Source organism: Pyrus communis, chromosome 15, assembly GCF_041283825.1.
Source record: "Pyrus communis isolate YQ-2024b chromosome 15, ASM4128382v1, whole genome shotgun sequence".
Taxonomy (NCBI): Eukaryota; Viridiplantae; Streptophyta; class Magnoliopsida; order Rosales; family Rosaceae; genus Pyrus; species Pyrus communis.
This window is the reverse complement of record NC_142579.1, coordinates 22,425,360-22,443,633: the sequence shown is the minus strand read 5'-3', so window position 1 is coordinate 22,443,633 and position 18,274 is coordinate 22,425,360. Positions and strand designations below refer to the sequence as shown.

The 18,274-nt window shown below is 36.5% G+C and overlaps 2 protein-coding genes across 5 annotated transcripts; one reads left to right on the top strand and one right to left on the bottom strand.

The window, feature by feature from the left end:
• The first annotated feature begins 855 nt into the window (after positions 1 to 855).
• Positions 856 to 3,617, top strand: LOC137721662 (uncharacterized). The gene is made up of 2 exons (XM_088684990.1): positions 856 to 2,581; positions 3,499 to 3,617. The coding sequence occupies exons 1-2, from the start codon at positions 856 to 858 to the stop codon at positions 3,615 to 3,617; spliced, it is 1,845 nt and encodes a 614-aa protein (XP_088541116.1).
• Positions 3,618 to 6,406: 2,789 nt separating this feature from the next.
• LOC137741462 (suppressor of RPS4-RLD 1) lies at positions 6,407 to 17,505 on the bottom strand. Of its 4 annotated transcripts, XM_068481178.2 has the most exons (25): positions 17,126 to 17,418; positions 16,899 to 17,008; positions 15,980 to 16,198; positions 15,540 to 15,907; positions 15,375 to 15,419; positions 15,052 to 15,153; positions 14,882 to 14,962; positions 14,637 to 14,703; positions 13,962 to 14,062; positions 13,735 to 13,842; positions 13,309 to 13,379; positions 13,144 to 13,200; positions 12,532 to 12,640; positions 12,372 to 12,452; positions 11,887 to 11,973; positions 10,795 to 11,001; positions 9,612 to 9,949; positions 9,355 to 9,441; positions 9,170 to 9,269; positions 8,880 to 8,971; positions 8,758 to 8,796; positions 8,555 to 8,645; positions 7,512 to 7,609; positions 7,103 to 7,412; positions 6,407 to 6,652 (listed from the first exon to the last, which is right to left on the bottom strand). In XM_068481178.2, the coding sequence occupies exons 1-24, from the start codon at positions 17,245 to 17,247 to the stop codon at positions 7,124 to 7,126; spliced, it is 3,069 nt and encodes a 1,022-aa protein (XP_068337279.2). In that variant the 5' UTR covers positions 17,248 to 17,418; the 3' UTR covers positions 6,407 to 6,652; positions 7,103 to 7,123. The 4 variants fall into 4 exon arrangements, with proteins under 4 accessions (XP_068337279.2, XP_068337272.2, XP_088542567.1 ...); XM_068481171.2 differs by having other exon boundaries at positions 15,540 to 16,198; positions 17,126 to 17,505; XM_088686441.1 differs by having other exon boundaries at positions 6,407 to 7,019; positions 15,540 to 16,198; positions 17,126 to 17,436.
• Between the last annotated feature and the right edge of the window lie 769 nt (positions 17,506 to 18,274).

Below are 18,274 nucleotides of genomic sequence, written 5' to 3'. Positions count from 1 at the left end.
TTAACATAAATTATTAATTCAATCCATGTGAAAAGTGACATGGTTTGAGCTGCTATACTACAATTACCTTGTACTCTTACAAGTATTTTAAGTATTTTTATCCTTACTTTTGCAGGTGGTAAAAATCTTATCATTAATTGTTTAGATAATCCCAAGTGAGATCGTAGTACTCTGTCTCCATTTAGCAAAAGACACTTGGTTTAGTTAAATCCAACCCGAGAAATGCTTTGCAGCTATCCTATTAATTACTTACAACTTCCCATAACATGCTAAGAATTGTTTGGCCATTTGCCTGTAGAAACATGACAAAGTGAGTTGCTAATCCATTAAGTAGTCTCTCTTGCCTTAGCAAGTTTCTCACATGGGGAGGCACCCCCTCCACCAACAAATTCAAAAATTGAAAGAGAAGAAGGCAAATGCCATACAAACAAACCTCTAATGAAGAAAAACGTGACTTGATGCAAAGGACAAAATAATTGGAATCGTCTTTCCTTCTAATGAGACAATACAGATTAAGAATCTAGACAACCGTTGTTCACTCTCAGTTTGTCATAAAGACACTCAAAACTCAATATTTAAAACGCTCAGAAAAAGAGTATAGGATGAAATCTCATATGTTTCTCAAACCCATGGTGCTTGGATTTGATGTTAGAGGCAATCATGTGAACCAATTCTTAGAGTAAGTTGAGTTTCTTCATTTACATGACTATTTTTGCACTTTTTGCTCTTGGTGGTGTCATATTCATCTAAGTTCATTCTTTTGCAACCAAAACTCTCTACCAAACTAAGCATAAATTATTAATTTTTTATAAGCCCCAAAACCCCAATAAAACTCCAACTTCTCTTCACAAAACCATGAACTCACAATCTCAAAACACCACCACCAAAACCTGTGATCCAGAGTGCACAAAACCCTCTTGTTTCTTCTGCAGCATGAATGAGCCGGACCCGTCTATCCGAAATGTGAAAATCATCAGAGCCTTGTTAGATTTGCCTTTCAGCCATGACCAAGAACATGTCCTTGTACTAAGCAGCCTGTGGAACATAGCCATGGAAAACCCTAATGACCCTGAATTTCCATCTCTTGGAATATTTGAATGCATGGCAAAGCTTATTCACAAAGGAGTCAATGACAAGGAGTGGCTGCTGACTGATCAGAACATTTATATTCCTTACTATGCTGCTCATATCATCGGGTCATACGCCATGAACGTAGTTGAATTTGCTGAGAAGGCTGTAAAATCCGGGGTGGTTTTGCCTTTATTAGAGCTGATGAGAGGTGAGATCACATGGGTGGAGCAGCGGGTAGCGGTTCATGCTCTTGTTCATATAGCTGGACATGACAAGGTGTTTGAAGAAGCCTTTTCTGCAAATGAGTTCGAGATTGTAGAATTAGCCATGGAGATAGCCTTGACTGGCCCAAAAGAGGTTTACGATAAGTTTGCTGGGTTGGAACGTACAGAAAGATTGAAGTACCATTGCAATTTGGTTACAAGTGGGGTTGATGGAGGGTTGGAGATTGAGAACCGAAAGGCGGAAGAGTGGGCGAGCCAGCTTCAGTGCTGGTCTTTCAGCCTTCTCCACTCCTTTGCATGCAGAGAAAAGTCTCTAAATTTAATCTGCAAGAAGGAATTCTTGATTAAATTGTGTGTAATGTGGGGTGGTTTGGAAAATCAAACCTCACCTGCTGGAATTGGGTTGTTGAGAACACTTTGTCAAACCAAATTTGGTAGACAAAGTGTAGCGAATTCGGAAGAAGTCGTGGAGGCACTCTGCAATCTGTCGAGGTCATCAGATGATTGGCAGATCATGGCCATTGATTCCCTCTTGCTTCTTCTCAAAGACCCCGAAACAAGATACAAAGTCATGGAGAAATCAGTTGTGTTTCTTGTTGATCTGGTCGAGCTTAGAAGCTGTGGAGGAAGACCGAAAGTAGGAGACACAATTGCGCAGACGCTCTTAATAGATTATCATAAAATAAAGTATGGAAATTTAAAAGTGGAGAGCAAAAACGCTGTGATAGCATTGGAAGAGATATGGGATTTGAAGGTTGACAGAAAGAGGAGAGAGAGACTAATGTTTGAACAAGAAGTTAGAAAGAAAAAATCAATGGTGAAGGAGCTGAAGCAACGAGGGAATGAAAGCTTTCGGTCTGGGAACCTTGAAAAAGCTGTGCTGGAGTACTCAGAGGCCATTGATTTGTGCCCGCTGAAGATACGAAACGAGAGGATCGTGCTGCATAGCAATAGAGCTCAGTGTTTCTTGCTGTTGAAGAAGCCTGATGCTGTCATTAGTGACACAACCCGAGCTCTGTGCTTATCTAGCTCAATGAGTCCTCATGGTAAGAGCCTGTGGAGAAGATCACAGGCTTATGACATGAAAGGGTTGGCCAAAGAGAGCTTGATGGACTGCTTAGCGTTTGTTAATGACCGATTGAAGTCTGAGGAACCCAAAACTGAAAAAATCCCGAGCTACGCGGCACATATGTATATCAAGCAGATGAACAGAACCTGGTTGTTTGCTCCTGCCACGTCCAGGACGTTTAACATGCATGAAGATTTATTAGAACTCCATGAGCGCTGTGAGTCCTCTTAACTAAGCACAGTCTATTAATCTCGATTTGCAACGTTGCTCTTTTCTTATTTTGGTAATTGCTACATTTTTATATTAAGTAATAGTGTAATACCAATAATGTATCACTTTAGAGTTTAGAGTAGTATCTAACACATTGTCGATGAAGCATTCTTCTCTTCTTATTTGGTAAAGCATTGCTAGAGTGGCGGGTAATACTATTTACTTTACAATATCTATTACATTATCAAAGAAAGCATTATCATTTTCTTATTTGGGATAGTCAAGTACCAATTAACATTAACTACTAGGTTGTCAATATCTAGTAATTTTGACACTGTATCAATTTTCAGTATCTAGTACGTTGCCGTTGCAATATTACTCTGATTCTTACTAAGAAAATCTTGACACCAATCTACAGTAACGGCTAGGTTGTCGATATGTGGTAATACCAACAATGTATCACTTTACAGTATTTAGTACATTGTCGTCATAACATTACTCTTATTCTTACTAGGAAAATCCTGACACCAATCTACAATATTAGCTAGGTTGTCAATATGTAGTAATACGACAATGTATCACTTTATAATATAGCACATTGTTGATGCAACATTACCGTTTACTTATATGAGAAAGTCGATACCAATTTACAGGTTGTTGAGATCTAGTAATAACATTTTATTAATTTACATTATCTAATACATGGTCAATGCACAATTACTCTTTTCTTGTTTGGGAAAGCTATGTACCAATTTATAGTAATTGCTTGATTTTGATATTCGATAATACCGACACTATATCACTTTACAATACCTAATACATTGTAAATGCAATATTACTCTTTTCATAAACCCACTGGTAATGTTTCACTTTCCATTACATTGTGCTCCCCCTTGTGCTTAATCACCTTCATTTGTCTTACAGGTAGACCTACCATTGTACAAGAAACATTTGATGAACAAAGATGGAGAAAGGTAGAAAGGGAAAGAAGAAAAAAGGATATAAATCTTAGTGATAGAGTGGGAAGATTGAAAATAGGGTAAGGGGAAGAAGACAAAATCAATAAACTTCTGCAACTCGAAAAAAGAACATTCTCTGGCTTCCTCTCCATCAGGATTTAAGGACAGTTTTGTCTTTATGTCTACAGTCCACCGGTAGTGTGTTATGCGTATTGACCATAATGCCCTTATTATGTCAAATTTTGGGATGGGGATTGTCGGTATGACAATTTGGTTTTTCAGAGAAACCATGAATCATTTTGTGCTATTCTTTTTCCCTTTTTTTTTTTCCCCCCCTTTTTTTTTTTGCTTTTTTGTTTTAGCGACATTTTCCTGCTTCAAAGACTGACAATTACAAACTTTCAATTTCAATCATTCTCATAAAAAGTTTTGTGGTGTTTCGGAGTAAAGAATGGTTTAAATTTTTTAACCGATATATTTTTTATTTCTTTTTTATTTTTTTATCAAAAAAATTCAACAATTAAAGAGACCGAATTATCGATACTCTAGAGCATTATATAAAATTTTGCATTTTCATATGCATATCATAGATCTTGGTTTCTTTGACTTCGTTACAAATGCAGATTTTTTATTGGCATGGTACTAATCATATGAATTAATTTCTTTGGCATATTATTTTGATAAATATTTAGAGTTTCCACGGGGTTTTGAGTTGCATAATCTGCTCATCAATTATAAATGTTGTAATTTGTATCAATTTGTGCAATTACAATCATCTCTTCATGCCGCGCGTAATGTTACAATCACATTTATTAAATTTTCATGGTTATGAATTTTCACATCAGTCCATTCGTAAGAAAATACCAACTTTTCTTTTTATCCTCCACTTTCTTACAGATCTGCCAACTCTTTTTTATAAGGTGTACTTTCTTACACTTGATATTGTAATTAACCATTATAAAACCTTCTAGTAACATAAAGTCCTTCAAAACCCAATCAGATGTCGTTTTAAAGTAGGGAATTTTAACGAAAAATCTGCGGTACTGTTCACTTTAACGAAAAACCACATTTTTACACTAAAAAATCAATCCTAATACTATTCACTTTACCATTTATTTTGTCCTTATCATTAAAACTCAAAGTTTTCAAGCCATTTTCATTAGTTTTTCTTTTAAAGTGTCATACCAAAAACTAATTGCACTCTTACGTTAGCAAAAGATAAATAATTTTATGGATGACAATTATTTTTTATTTTTTGGTCAAATGATAACTTTTATTAAATTTTAATATAAACATTTACATCTTCAGCAAGAATATTAAATAAAAATTCTGAACCAAGAGCACCCAACGGAAAGCATTTCTATGCGAGGCAAGATATAAGGCTACAACATGAGCAGCGACATTTCCATTTCGCTTGACAAACACAAACCTCACCCCTCCTAACTGAGACGCCAAATGACCAATATCATGGATAAAACACTCCAAAGTAGCATCTACCACATCCTCCCCATTAAGCATAATAATTATCACCTAAGAGTCAGACTCAATCTCCACTTCATCACAACCCATATCAATGCATACTATTAACGCCGCACAAATCACAGCAGCTTCTACCATCTCCGCATTATTGAAAAATAGGCCTCCTTTCCCACCTACCGCTTGTAGCAATCCACCAAAGTCCCTCATTACCCACCCATATCCTCCTTTGAGTGTCTTCCCACACCATGCACCGTCACAGTTAATCTTAAGCACACCATAATTTGGCCGCCTCCATCGAAATGATTGTCCAGCAAAGATAGCTCCATCCTCATCCTCACAAAGGACAGCAACTTACTTCTTAGACTTATGGCATGCTCTGAATTCAATAATTTGCTGCCTCACCAAATTAATCCCCTCCATGGGATTAGTCAACACTCCTTTAAACACCATCTCATTTCGACTCTTCAAATTCTCCACATAACAAAAACACACTCCTGCAAACATAAACACACTCTTGCAAAAGCTCCTCTTGTCTATCTTCATCACGAAATCAAGCCCATAACCCTTGCCAAGACTCACGAAAATCCTACCCCATGATAGACTTCATGTCTAGCTACAAAGAGCATCAGTACCACAACACACGGCTGAACTCGCATTCAAAAAACAAATGTTGCTCCATGTCCTCCGTTGCTCCACATTAGATTAGTGAATTTTTAATGGCTTACGATAACACCCATTTTTTGACACATTTTGTATATCCCACTCCATAACTTTTTTCAAAGATCCGAACCATTTATCTTTTAGAACTGCTCTAAAAATTATGTCCATAAAAATTACCTAAATCGGAAATCATATGACAATTGAATTAAAGATAGTTACTTTAATGTTTACTTGCAAAACTATACTCATCAACTTTATTCACTACAAATAAATGTTTTTAACAATTTTAAATTTGCCTAATTTTTTGCAGTACTAAATTGAATGATATTAAAGACTATCTATGACTGATATATGATATACCAATACAATAGAGTTATAATACGACTAATTGCTAACTGATATAGTATAGCACTCTTTGAGAACACTGCTACAGTAATAGTGGTATTTGAGAGCATTTCCCAAATCAATTTGATATATGTATATGTGTGTTTCGTTCATTCACATTCGGTCCCACGTTTTCATGAGACCTCCATTTTTAACAAACAAAATCATCTGCCGTTACCGTTAAAAAGAATTGGAACCTCATGACCCGTCTTGACACCGACTCCAAACCTCGATGGTGTACGATGTAGTTAGCTTTAGCTCAAAGGGAAAAACTACGGTGGCAAACAATAATGTCCCAAAAGGGGAAAAGATAGTGAAATATTGAAATTGTATAATATAACAAGTATGTATTGTGAATTAAAATTGCAGGTCAAATTTATTGTGATGAACAATAACAAATGCAGAAGCACAGAAAATAACAATTACAAATTTATTATCCAAGGGAGCCTGTACAAGTACAACAAATAAACATACAGCATGCATAACATGTTTACAATGATACAAGCAGGTGTAAGATTTGCAGAAATCTTGCCTCAAATTGACTCAGTTTCCCTCCGACGAATACTACAAACAATCTTCCCGCTTACAATATTCGGCTGCAACCAAGTCAGATTCAGGAAGTCACAACATCGTATCACATGATGCGTATTTTATATGTCGGAGCTTCATTTGAGTACTTGGATATCCAATATCTAAAGACTGTACAATAAATTAGGCCTCGTTTGGTTCCTTGGACTGAATTAGATTGGGTAACTCATAAACTCTTAAGGTGTATTGATTATTGAAGGTTATAAGTGAATGATATTACAATCCCGCCATTTTCGGAGGGATTGGAAGGGATGAATTTCCGTAATATGTAATCAATTTCCAACCTTCAAATTGGCCACGATTTGTTTCATTTCTTCCTTCAGCTTACCTTGAAATCTAGTGGACGTTGCAACGGTTGTCCAATCCAGTTCAATCCTAGAAACCAAATGAGCCCTAGTTTTGAGCAATCAGAGAGCTATACTATATTCTCATTAGACCTACTGATGCAGTGAACTCACCTCTTCAGGACTTTTAGAAGCTCAGTCATTGTAAGTGCTCAGAGCAGCAACAACTGAACCGGTTGTGGCCAGAGTTGATTGCACATCTGGATGATCTTTCCAGGATGTCGTTGACTTCAGACACGGATACAACCAAGTCTTCATCGAATTAACAAACAAGTCCGGATCAGAGTTCAGAATGGCTTCCCAATCTACCTGTAAACCTTGTGGGATATTTCCAATGAACTCCATATTAGCAGCAAGAAATAATCCGAGCATAACAACAAACCCAACAGCTGCAGAGCCTCTTGAAAGAGGCATAAAATTGTACCTGAAAGACAATTACGTATGGATGTAGTCTTTATTTAGATCTATATATTTTTGGAAAGACAAACATGCCATATATATGCAACAAGGTTAAATGATATACCAATAATACGTCATCCTTAAAATCGCATCTCTCACATTTTCAAGCACGGTGAATTCATTAGATCCATAATTTTCACCGCAATAAGCATTGCATATAGCCTGCCAATACATAGTCAATACTCGCAAACATTAGTAATTTGTTCAATCAAACGATTTGAAATAAAAATAAAATATGCCAACAGGGATTGTTGATACTCAAAGTGATTGACAAACATTAGTATAAACAAATCGTTTTTTTTAGTAGACATTAGTAATTTGTTCAATCAAACGATTTGAAATAAAAATAAAATATGCCAACAGGGATTGTTGATACTCCAAGTGAAGGACAAACATTAGTATAAACAAATCGTTTTTTTAGCACCTCCAGCTAAAAGAATCTGCCCAATGGAACCAGCCTAAAGTCCATTCTATCCACAGGACTCACCATGAAAGAAATAGTAAAATGTGGGACTGCATCTTAAGGTTCTGCTTAAGATATATGGTGGCAAAATGTATGGTATATCTCGAGCACGTATTTCTGCTTACATATTTAATTAACCTAGCGTTAGCAGTCTGAAATGAGAAAAAAGTATATCAGGAATGTGGGATTACTCGGATTTAGAGTCCTGCATAATCCAAGAAGGATTTGCAGTAATTCTGAGAAGGCATCAGTTTTGAACAATATGAAAAATGAGAGTTCACAAGGTTTGCAGACATGTAAGAGAGGAATAACACTTCAGAGCATGTTTTGTTTCATGGCTCAGGCTAGGTTTCAGGTTGGAATCCATTGGATGTAGGATTAGCAAAATCAAATTCAGATATACTCTATGCAAGATCTGGTACAAGCATTTCACTGGCCAACACAATGCTTCGGAGATGCTATACATACAAACTAGGGGATGGTAAGACATACTTCTCATGTCTCATATTGCGCATCTGTTCTTCCCATACAAATATACAAATGTATTGCTCATATCAAGGATCCCCAGAAACAAATATATAAATGTATGGATAGAAATACAATAAAATTTATTGGCTCGCATAGAAGGGTGTAGGGTAACTTACTTCCCATGCCTTCGCCATTTCTGCATCAAATTCATCCCACCTTGAAGGCGTACAAGGTGTTCTGATTGCAAAGTCATATTTGTTCTCCCCCCTGGAATAGTCAGTTGATCCATCCAGAAATTGAAAAACGGAAAGAAATAAATAAGATGGGAAAAAAAATAAAATAGAAAGGAAAAACAGAAAGTTGTAAGACAAGGAGCTACATTTTTACTAGGGTAATCCTTGTCCCTTCAAGATGCCTCCTGAAACAAGCAACCAGTCAGAAATTAGGTGTGACATGGAATTAAAATGTAAGGACGTCAAATTTAACAATATGCAATCTTACCCCTCAAAGGCAGTACTATCGCACCAAGTAGACAACCAGAAGTCCTCACCAACCACTCTGTATAAATCAGTGCAAGATTTTGCTTGCATAATCTGCACAAATATAAATATACTAGTGAACAACTATTTACATATGAAAGAAAAGACTGTTCAATGAGGGTTATACATGGAGAAGAAAGCAAACAAAATATGAATTAAAAGTGATAATATCATTTAGGAAAAGGATAGAGTAGCCTTCATATCAAAATATAAGATTTACAAGAGTATAAAAAAACGCATTGGTGAACTCACATCTTGCAATTTCCCATCCCTGGATAAATCAATAAGGTTATCGGCCTTATTATACACAAATGACCTTTCCTTCATTATAGCCTTGGCGACTTCTAATGTTCTGCCACATTGACAAGTGATGAGCATTCGAGGAGGACAATTGTTTGAACAGTTCAATACAAAATGGAACCATTATAGACCTTCACCTTTCAAAATTTGGGAAGTAGCGAACAACTTTTGCTTGTCCAAGGATCAATGGTGTATGAGACCCAAATCCAGCATTAAACTCTTCACTGAATTGGGTAGAAGAAATCCAGGTTCACATTAGATGACAACATAGAAGAATATTTTACTATCTTGTTTAACCATTAAAATGGAAATCAGAATGAAATTCAATCCACAAATGATCTCCAGTGGCTATTGAGCATGGAAATGATTCACATATAACAATCACGTGGAATACCTTAGCTTGTTAATCCACAAAACAGGGTCACACGGTTCAGAAATCTGCCGCCATTTGACAGCTATCGAATAAACCTCATGCCATGACATCATAGACCGTGCAGATGAATTAGCTTCTGTAATTCCATATGAAGTTGAGGTCTCTGAAGAGCTACTTGTACTGCAACCAGCACCGCCTCTATTCTGGCTGGGCAAATTAACTCTTTCCCTTCTCCGGCCTCTCTTACCAAACTTCAAGGTGCTTTTATTATTGGAATATTTCCACTCCACTTGGAAGGAACGCCATGCTTTTGAAACCTTTTGTGCAACCTCAATAACAGCCAATCCTGCCATACGATGCTGGTAGACATAGGATATGAGAAACTTAATAAAATTTTTGGTTGATTAATTCAAAGCACTTCATGGCAAGGAAAACTAGAAGAAACAATGAAATATATTATATCCTATGCATGTAGAGTTGAAAGCACAAAATGAGTCAAAAGAAGAATGCCAAAAGCCCCAACGTAAAATAACAACCCGTATGAAAAAAGTATAAAAAAAATGCGGAAAAAGTTTACTTGTTTTCTTCTTTACAAAAATATGGAAAGTGCACAAGTTAAGTTTAACTTGGCTACACCAACACAATAGGTCAAAATTAACGGTTCTCACAGTCAAGTACAGATTTTAGCTCCCTTTTCAAAACTTATTTGGAACATGAAAAGTTAATTCTTGTCTTTAAACTGGCTCAAATATAAAAGTTAATTCTCAAATTACCCAACACAAGCATGGTCACTTCTATTCATCAATTTTGTGTTTGGGACAATGAGGCGGATAAAATGGGTCACGTACAAGATGTTTCAGGTAATAGTGAAACAATTCTTGATGTGCACCTCTGGTGAAATGTTTGGCAAATATTTCAACTGAGCAATTTTTTAACAGATGATATACCATTTAGCATCTAGGTATGAGAGAGGAGAAATATCATGGGGCTTGAATGCATTGCAACATCTGCAGCTTCAAATGAATCTAACTGATCCAGGTTGTTCAATTTTAGGGGAAAAACTAGAGGTGCAACTATTCCTCAGGTAATATGTTTACTTAAAATGATAAAAAGTTGAAACTTGGAAAAATGGAAAGAAAAAAAAAAATACAATTAAGAAGCCACATCAATAATTGTAGACAAACTTCAAAGTTAATCAAATCACCTGACGTCGATTTGGTAAGAAGCCAGGACAGTCATATTGGATTTTCCTTCCAATTGAATCAGCAGCTTGCAGAAGAGCAGCCTTCTGCTTTGTAACTGGAAAATCTTGCTTTCTAACCTTACCCTTCTTCAAAGATTCACGCAGGGGGGGTTGTCGAAAGACCTTTTCGCATACATTCTTGGGGTGCAATCTCTTGCACCAGTACTCCTGAATATTTGATATTGAACAAACAATAAACATAATGTAGTAGAATTTGGGGCAATTGGTTAATGTTCCTTTTGCATATTGATTTATAAGAGGCTGTGTTTTACCCTCTATTTGGGAAAAGAGGGTTGAACTTTATAGCCAAAAGAAAAAGAAGTTTTTAGTGTCCTCTTTGAAAACCATGACTATTAAAGTGCAATTGGATTAAGGACTTTAAAGTTCCAAGGAACATAAGACTCAAATGTTAAAAATGCAAGAAAAGAAGACTACCAACGACCTACTCAAGCACATTACAAAGCTTCTTCTAGCACACCACAAAAAGACCAAAAAAAGGACTTACAAATGACACCAAGAAAGTTGTCATTTCAAAACTCGAAGTTTTCTCAAATGTACTGGATCTAGTTATTTTCTTCCTCTATCTAATTGCTGCAGGTCATCCTACCAAATATAGCCCAAGTTCCATGTTACTTTAAAGACCCTAATCCAAACATGCCATTAAAGTTATAGTTTGAGTTCTTTTTGAATTAATAACTTTTAACATGGTTGGCTTTATAGCCTCTTTGCAGTGGAAAATAGACGATCTTGAGAGTTTCATATTTCAGCTTCAATTTCACAATTAGTTGTTTAAAGGACTAGGATAAGGGAATAGCTCCTTTGTATATTTTATATATCTCCGATGACATTGTATACTTGATGCCTTTTGTGTTATTGTTTACAGTATGCCAATAATGCATGTTATTTGAAGTATAACTGTGCCACACATTGTAAAGTTTCTGATTTGAGAATTGAGATGCATGCACCTGCTGAAATGGTATGACAAAAAGTAGATGCAAAATTAACACAATGAACTGAGAATCAAGACCAAATATAATTCTCAAGAGATAATACCTTGAAAAGTGAATCAATATCTCCATCAATATCAAACCAGCAAAATTCACTGTTGATTCTTGATGCTGTGTATAGAGCAACCTCTTTCTGGAAACAAAACAAAATAACAAAGTTATAGTTTTAACATGTAAGCAATGAATAGTTTGAGTTCAAGTAAGGCCATCGTCAATCATCAGTTCCCCTTGTGTGGTATTGTCATTTATCATGTATACGTTTTCACTCATGAAAGGGATACTACTGTTTCATACTACTTTCATTCAATGTATTTGAAATAACTAAATAAAATGCAATGGAGCAAACTGTCAAAGGTTCATCCAAGATATATGCTAGAACATGGAACCACACGCCAAAAGTTACAGAGTGCACGCTATGAGTCTGGCTCTTTTCACATCAGCACTTGCATAGTTCTTACAAGCAGAAAAATATCAATGCAAGTGCAAGAATATCAACATCAAATAAGCCATATTATTCCAGATCAATTAAACCTGATAAAAAGCAAGGCATTGCAACACAAACTTCTCCATTGAGTCTAGCTCCAAATCGAGCACAGCGTCGTAGTCCTTGACCTGTGACCAGTACATAACTGAAACATGAATAAATATGCAGCTGATATTCCTAACCAATCAAAGAAATAACTTCTAATACCGCATGTCCATATTCTCCAAGGGCATGGTAGCAGGATGCCCGCAAATACAAGCACTCAATATTGGCACTCTCAATGCTCAAACCAGTTGACAAATCCTTAATAGCCTTGCTGCACGATAGAATCCAGCAATAAATTACAGACTATTTCAAGGGGTATGATTTCACTAACAAGATACCACAAATTTAGTCAGGCGTCTCCAAGCAACATTGGCAACTTTTTCATCTATCAATATGGTCAAATGTCATCATCCTTAACATAATACTTAATACACCCAATATGTATGGAAACTAGAAGACCAAAAGTATAGTGCCCCACCACAAAAAAGAAAAAATAATAAAATAAAACAAATAAATAATTATACAAGAAAAAGCTATTGTGCCTGTGGACTATTGTAGTGCCTAAGTGGATTGTTGTATCACAAAAAACATATCGTCCTTGCAAGTGATGATCACAATTTATTAAATCATCTACATATGATCAAAGACAACAGTAATATCCATATCCATAAATCATTTATGCTTCAGAAGGTCATGCAAACATGTTAGTAGTAATATGGTTAATGGACTACATGTCAATCATTGAAACCAAATATATGATTTGGTAGAACGCACCTGTGTTCTCCCATCCCATGGAGCAGTAGTCCACGCAAATGATATGCTTTGGCAAACCTTTCAGATTTAGACAAAGAAAAAATCTCCAGTGTTAACACCAGGCACCTGAAGGTCAACATGCACATTACAAACACAAATGGCTTAGTTCAGACAGAAAATGCTCACCTCCCATCAATTTGTAGAGCTTTCTGCAGACATTCCAAAGCCTTGGTTGGGTTTGCCGTATCTTGATAGAACTGAAATAACCAACATGCCCAGAAGAACAGTATTTGTAATAAGTTCTAACTGCTTGATTTGTATCATCCGAAATGGCAAGTCCTATTGGCTCCATAGGAGTGAACTAATAAACTGCTACCAAGCATCAGTTATGACTTATGAGCCTATCCTTAGATTCTAGTGCATTATATGAGTACCATGTTGACTAACAGAGACATTGTCCCATATTGATTCCATGGGACCCTGCCTTTCACTATGAATGATGCCATTGGAATGAGGATATGCAATGAAATGAACCAGACGCACACAAAGCTTTCTCAAACATTAATGGAAATGCATTTGGCCTTGGTAAACAAAATAATTTGCCATGGATACCTGGGTTAGCTGCAACCATGCTTCAAGAAATTTCGGATCCAGTTGAATTGCTTTCAAATGTGCCTCCTCAGCTTTTTTATATTCACCGATAGAGGACAATGCTAAACCCTAGGGAAGTCAATTTCAGTTCAGTCAAGACTCAATAGGACAAGATATAATACAGGGAAACCAGTGTGACCAATCACTAGACTAAAGAATCAACAGGAAACCGAATCTTGAAGACTCACCAAATATGTGTACGCAGATGCATTATCCTTGTCAAGTTTCACGCATGCAGTTAGGTCTTGAACGGCAGTGTAGAATTCCTTGAACTTGAAGTTGGCAATTCCTACAAAAATTAAAATGCTACTGTCATTATCTGTCTATAAAAAAAATTAAAAAAAAAAACAAAAAAAAACTCGTTCTTTTGGCTACTAATAAAAATACAGTGAATAGATTTCCCAATATGTGTAGTTCTATAGATTTCCCAATATGTATAGTTCTATCGGCTATTGTGTTATAGTATTGAAATTATCATATAAGTTTAGGTTATCATATAAGTTTCATTTGTTACTCATAGTACTGAGGTTATCATGCAATAGTCTCTGTCACTTGCATATAAATTTTCATTTAATATAATTAAAGACCTCACAAACTTCAATATCAAGCTTGTACGGCTATTAGACTATCAATCTCTCTAGAAAATTGTTTGCCTGCGTCATTCTTAACATCCTAAAAGCACTTATTGCATCAGGAAAGACAAAACGAAATACTGAAATTCCTGTAATACAATTTCATTTTGTTCTTATAAAAGATGAAAGCATTATGTTATAGCCTTTGATGAAAGCATTATGTTATAGCCTTTGAAACTGAGTCCTGAGATATGATGATTAATGAAAAGACATGGGGTTTGAGCTAGTTACCCCTTTCGTGCAAAATGTCGGCTGAATTTGGTTCAAACTCTAATGCCTTGGACAAATCTTCAATAGCCTGGAATCATGAGGAAACAAATATGCAAGGCAGTCCTTGTGTCATAACAAAAGAATTTTTCTTATTATTTTACCAATAATTAAGTCGGAGGAACAGTGTACAACCACAATAAAAAATATTCATTAGTTAAATTCAGAGATGATACAGCTACATGGAAAGACTGAGATAGCATAAACACCTCAACAAATTCTCCCATGGCAGCTCGTGCTTGTCCTCTCCGTTTCCATGCCTCACAAGCTGATGGATTTGATTCCATGGCCTGAACAACATAATCAGATCGACTACTTGCAGGTGAAGGTGAAGCCAAAATATTTTTATTCTTTGGTCAGATATTATTTAGTCAAATACCTTTGTAAAATCAGCTATTGCAGCATCAAGCTCTCGTTGGAATGCATAGGCTGTCCCTCTCCCTATTAGTGCCTCTGGATAGTTAGGATCCTCTTTCAATATCTGTGCATATAATTATACAAAAATGCAACTGCTCATAAAACTTGCTAATGGCCCCATAGAACAATGACCCTCTAGACTTGTTCCCTATCCACAAACAAGAAACAAAGAAGGGAAAAGAACACAAATGGAAGCAGAAGACAATCAAGGAAAAGTATAGATGGGAAGACAAACTGAAATTGCCAGAAACTGTTCAGGATGACTGGCATGGAGTGAAGCTTTACCTTGTCAAACATAGATATGGCATGAGCATACTTCCCTTCATTAACCTTTAAAAAGTTGCATTATATGTTAAACAGAATATAAGGTTTAAAACGCTGGAAGTTCAACACAAACAATAACTGTGCTCAAACAGACAAACTGTTACCAAATAAAGGATTATAACATACCTCTGCTATACCTCTTGATAGTCGAAAATCCACACTTATTGACTTGGTCTTTGAAAGTCTAGCAACAGAGAACTTTTTACTTCTCTTGGACTCCTCACCAATTTCATGGCGTATATCGGATTTAGTACTTAGTTTAGGGGGTGTGGGAGGTGTTTCTGTTAAATCACTTGATTTGCTACAAATCATAGGTAACTTACTGTATGTATCACTTAAATCATTGCATGATTCAGAATGTAATTTATCATTAATATCATGATTCCCATTCATTTGGCTATCAAACTTCTTACTCCCTTGGGCTTTATCACCAATTCCATTGGATGCGACAAAATTTCCATTTCCATTAACCTTGCTATGGACCGCGGAGGTAACTGTTGATTCACAGCATAATTTTGATTCACCACTCAATTTATTGTGATTCTTATAAGTATCACCAGATTTACCATTAATATGCGGGCTTGCTTCGGACACAAGTTTAGATGATGCTGACTCTTTTGCTTGGTTATCATCTCCATTACTTTTGTCCGTCTTTGCAATTGTTAAAAGCTCTCCCAGTTCTAGCAACTGCTTCAGATCTGCACACTGACGCAAGGCATGTTCATAGCCTTGCTCCCAAACCAAAAAAGCATCCTCTTTCCTTCCCAAAGCAGAAAATGCACGGCCTATAGGACAAAAACCAATTCTAAGATCGCAAAGATGCCTGAGCCCCAAGAGTACTTCATGTCGAATCATAAAACAATTGACTAAGTGCACACCGAGAGTGCACCATTATGCATGCATCACAAAGAGCAACATAATTGTAACAAAATTAACTGTCCTGTTTCAGTGTGTATGCGTGTATATTAATTATGCGAAAAAGTGTACATTCTCTTAAATGTACTTTCGTATATAATGTCGGGGAGTAAGCTCCTAATTATTGGAATAACCAACTATTAAAAATACATAAAATTTAATTTATAATTCTCACACAGAACCTTCATTAAATCATCGTTAAGGAACTTCTAGATCATACCAAAAAAAAATCTGGTAAAACAAGGACCGATACAATCAACACCACCGCAAGTCATCTAAATAATGCACTTGTGATTCCTTAATATCATGCTCACAAATTTTTGGCACTTTTCACTCGGCATCAACTAACCACTCAATCACATATTCTGGTAACACCTAAAATTCAAATTAAGATGACCTAAAGACCTAAAATCTAATCCAAGACCTCTAATTACGAGTAGCTTAACAGTTTCATAATGGGAGCTATAATTATCAGCTAATTACTCCAATTATATCAAATTTAAAGAAAACGAAATAAACATTCCAAGTCAAATAAGAGCAGGAATTCGACGAAAATGATCGGAGAAAAACCTTTGAGGATGTAAGCTTGAAGAAGCGCAGGGTCCAGCTGAAGCGCCCTATCACAGTCCTTAACCACGTGCTTGTGGAGCTCCAATTGGCTGTAACAGAATGCTCTGTTGCTGCAATACACCAACATTCAGAGCCACGCAAAATCGATCAGAACACAATTCATTTAACAAATGGAAGATCAGCAAGAATCGAACAAGCAAGTGAGAGAGATGGAGAGCGCGGCGGACCAGATGTCTTGGATGGAAGAAGACTGGGAGAGGAGGGAGTCGATGATTCGGATGGCCTTGGACCAGTCACGTGAGGTGCAGAGCTTGGCGAGCTCCGCCCTCTCGGAGACGGCGGCAGCCATTCTGAGTCGCCGGAGTGAGGGATCGGGATGTCGCGGGAAGTCTCGCGTTTTCTGTGTGTGTTTGATGTGTGTTCCTTTCTTCGCTTCAACGGCTCAAGCAAGAGGAAAGTGGTGAGGTGGGGGTTAAAGAGGGATAGGGGTAAAGTTGGTAATAGGAAAAAGCTGAGAGTCGAAAACTGAGAATGGGGCGACTCATAACTAGATGGGCTTGCGTGCCTACACGTCCGATTCGCACGTGTTTCGAAATTTGACGTGATTGGTTGAGCTTTAGCACTTTGTTTGACATTTTGTACGGCAACAATCCAAAACCAAACCTCTCCATGTCGGCTGGGCCGGACTTTGAATTGGGTTCGTTTGTTCTTTGGAATGTGCTATTCAGGCCCATTTAGGAACACGTTGCAAGCGGCATCTTTATCACTTGTCAGTGACTACTACAATCTACTGGTATTCCTATTCACTTGTAAGTGAGAGATATTAGGTTCGAATCTCGTACATGAAAAATTCAACATCAAATTATGTTGTTAATTGTGTGGCTTAGCCGAACTATTTCCCCTTAATATAAAATATATTGTTGTACTAAGAAAAAAAAAACATCCTTATCACTTGAGTTATAAGTTCCCGTGCAAAGATATACTCATATAAAGGATGGGATATGATTAATTAATACAAACATGAGTGTTTGGTACTTATATAAAAAATAGTCGCCAAATTAATTAAATAGTCCAGTCTATTTTACACAATCAACACCGCTAGTCTATCCACTCCAAAAAACCGATATTTTTTAGACCGGAGCTCTAAAACTTGCTGAAAACATAAACACGCATCTACTTTCTCCTTGTCGTCTTCGAGTTTTCTCCGTTTCTCAAGTTGTTGGTTTCCCTAAGTTTCCAGTATCTCCTCTCTCAAAATACTTCGGATAATTCAAATAATTTTTTTTAATACAAATGATATAACTACTTTAACTTATATTAAGTGAATAGTCTGAACCTGAGACGCCACGGGTTGAAAAGGAACGCTCTAACTATTT

Bases quoted from the DNA above. Each gene is read 5' to 3' on its own strand.
- LOC137741462 (XM_068481171.2), bottom strand. From the start codon at position 17,247: ATGGCTGCCGCCGTCTCCGAGAGGGCGGAGCTCGCCAAGCTCTGCACC. The intron at 8,972-9,169 runs GTGAGTTCACCA...ATATTTGTGCAG, and splicing joins GGGATGGGAAATTGCAAGAT to ATTATGCAAGCAAAATCTTG. The intron at 7,413-7,511 runs GTATATCATTTA...ATTGTCTTTCAG, and splicing joins TTAAGGATGACGTATTATTG to GTACAATTTTATGCCTCTTT.
- LOC137721662 (XM_088684990.1), top strand. From the start codon at position 856: ATGAACTCACAATCTCAAAACACCACCACCAAAACCTGTGATCCAGAG. The intron at 2,582-3,498 runs GTGAGTCCTCTT...TTTGTCTTACAG, and splicing joins ATTAGAACTCCATGAGCGCT to GTAGACCTACCATTGTACAA.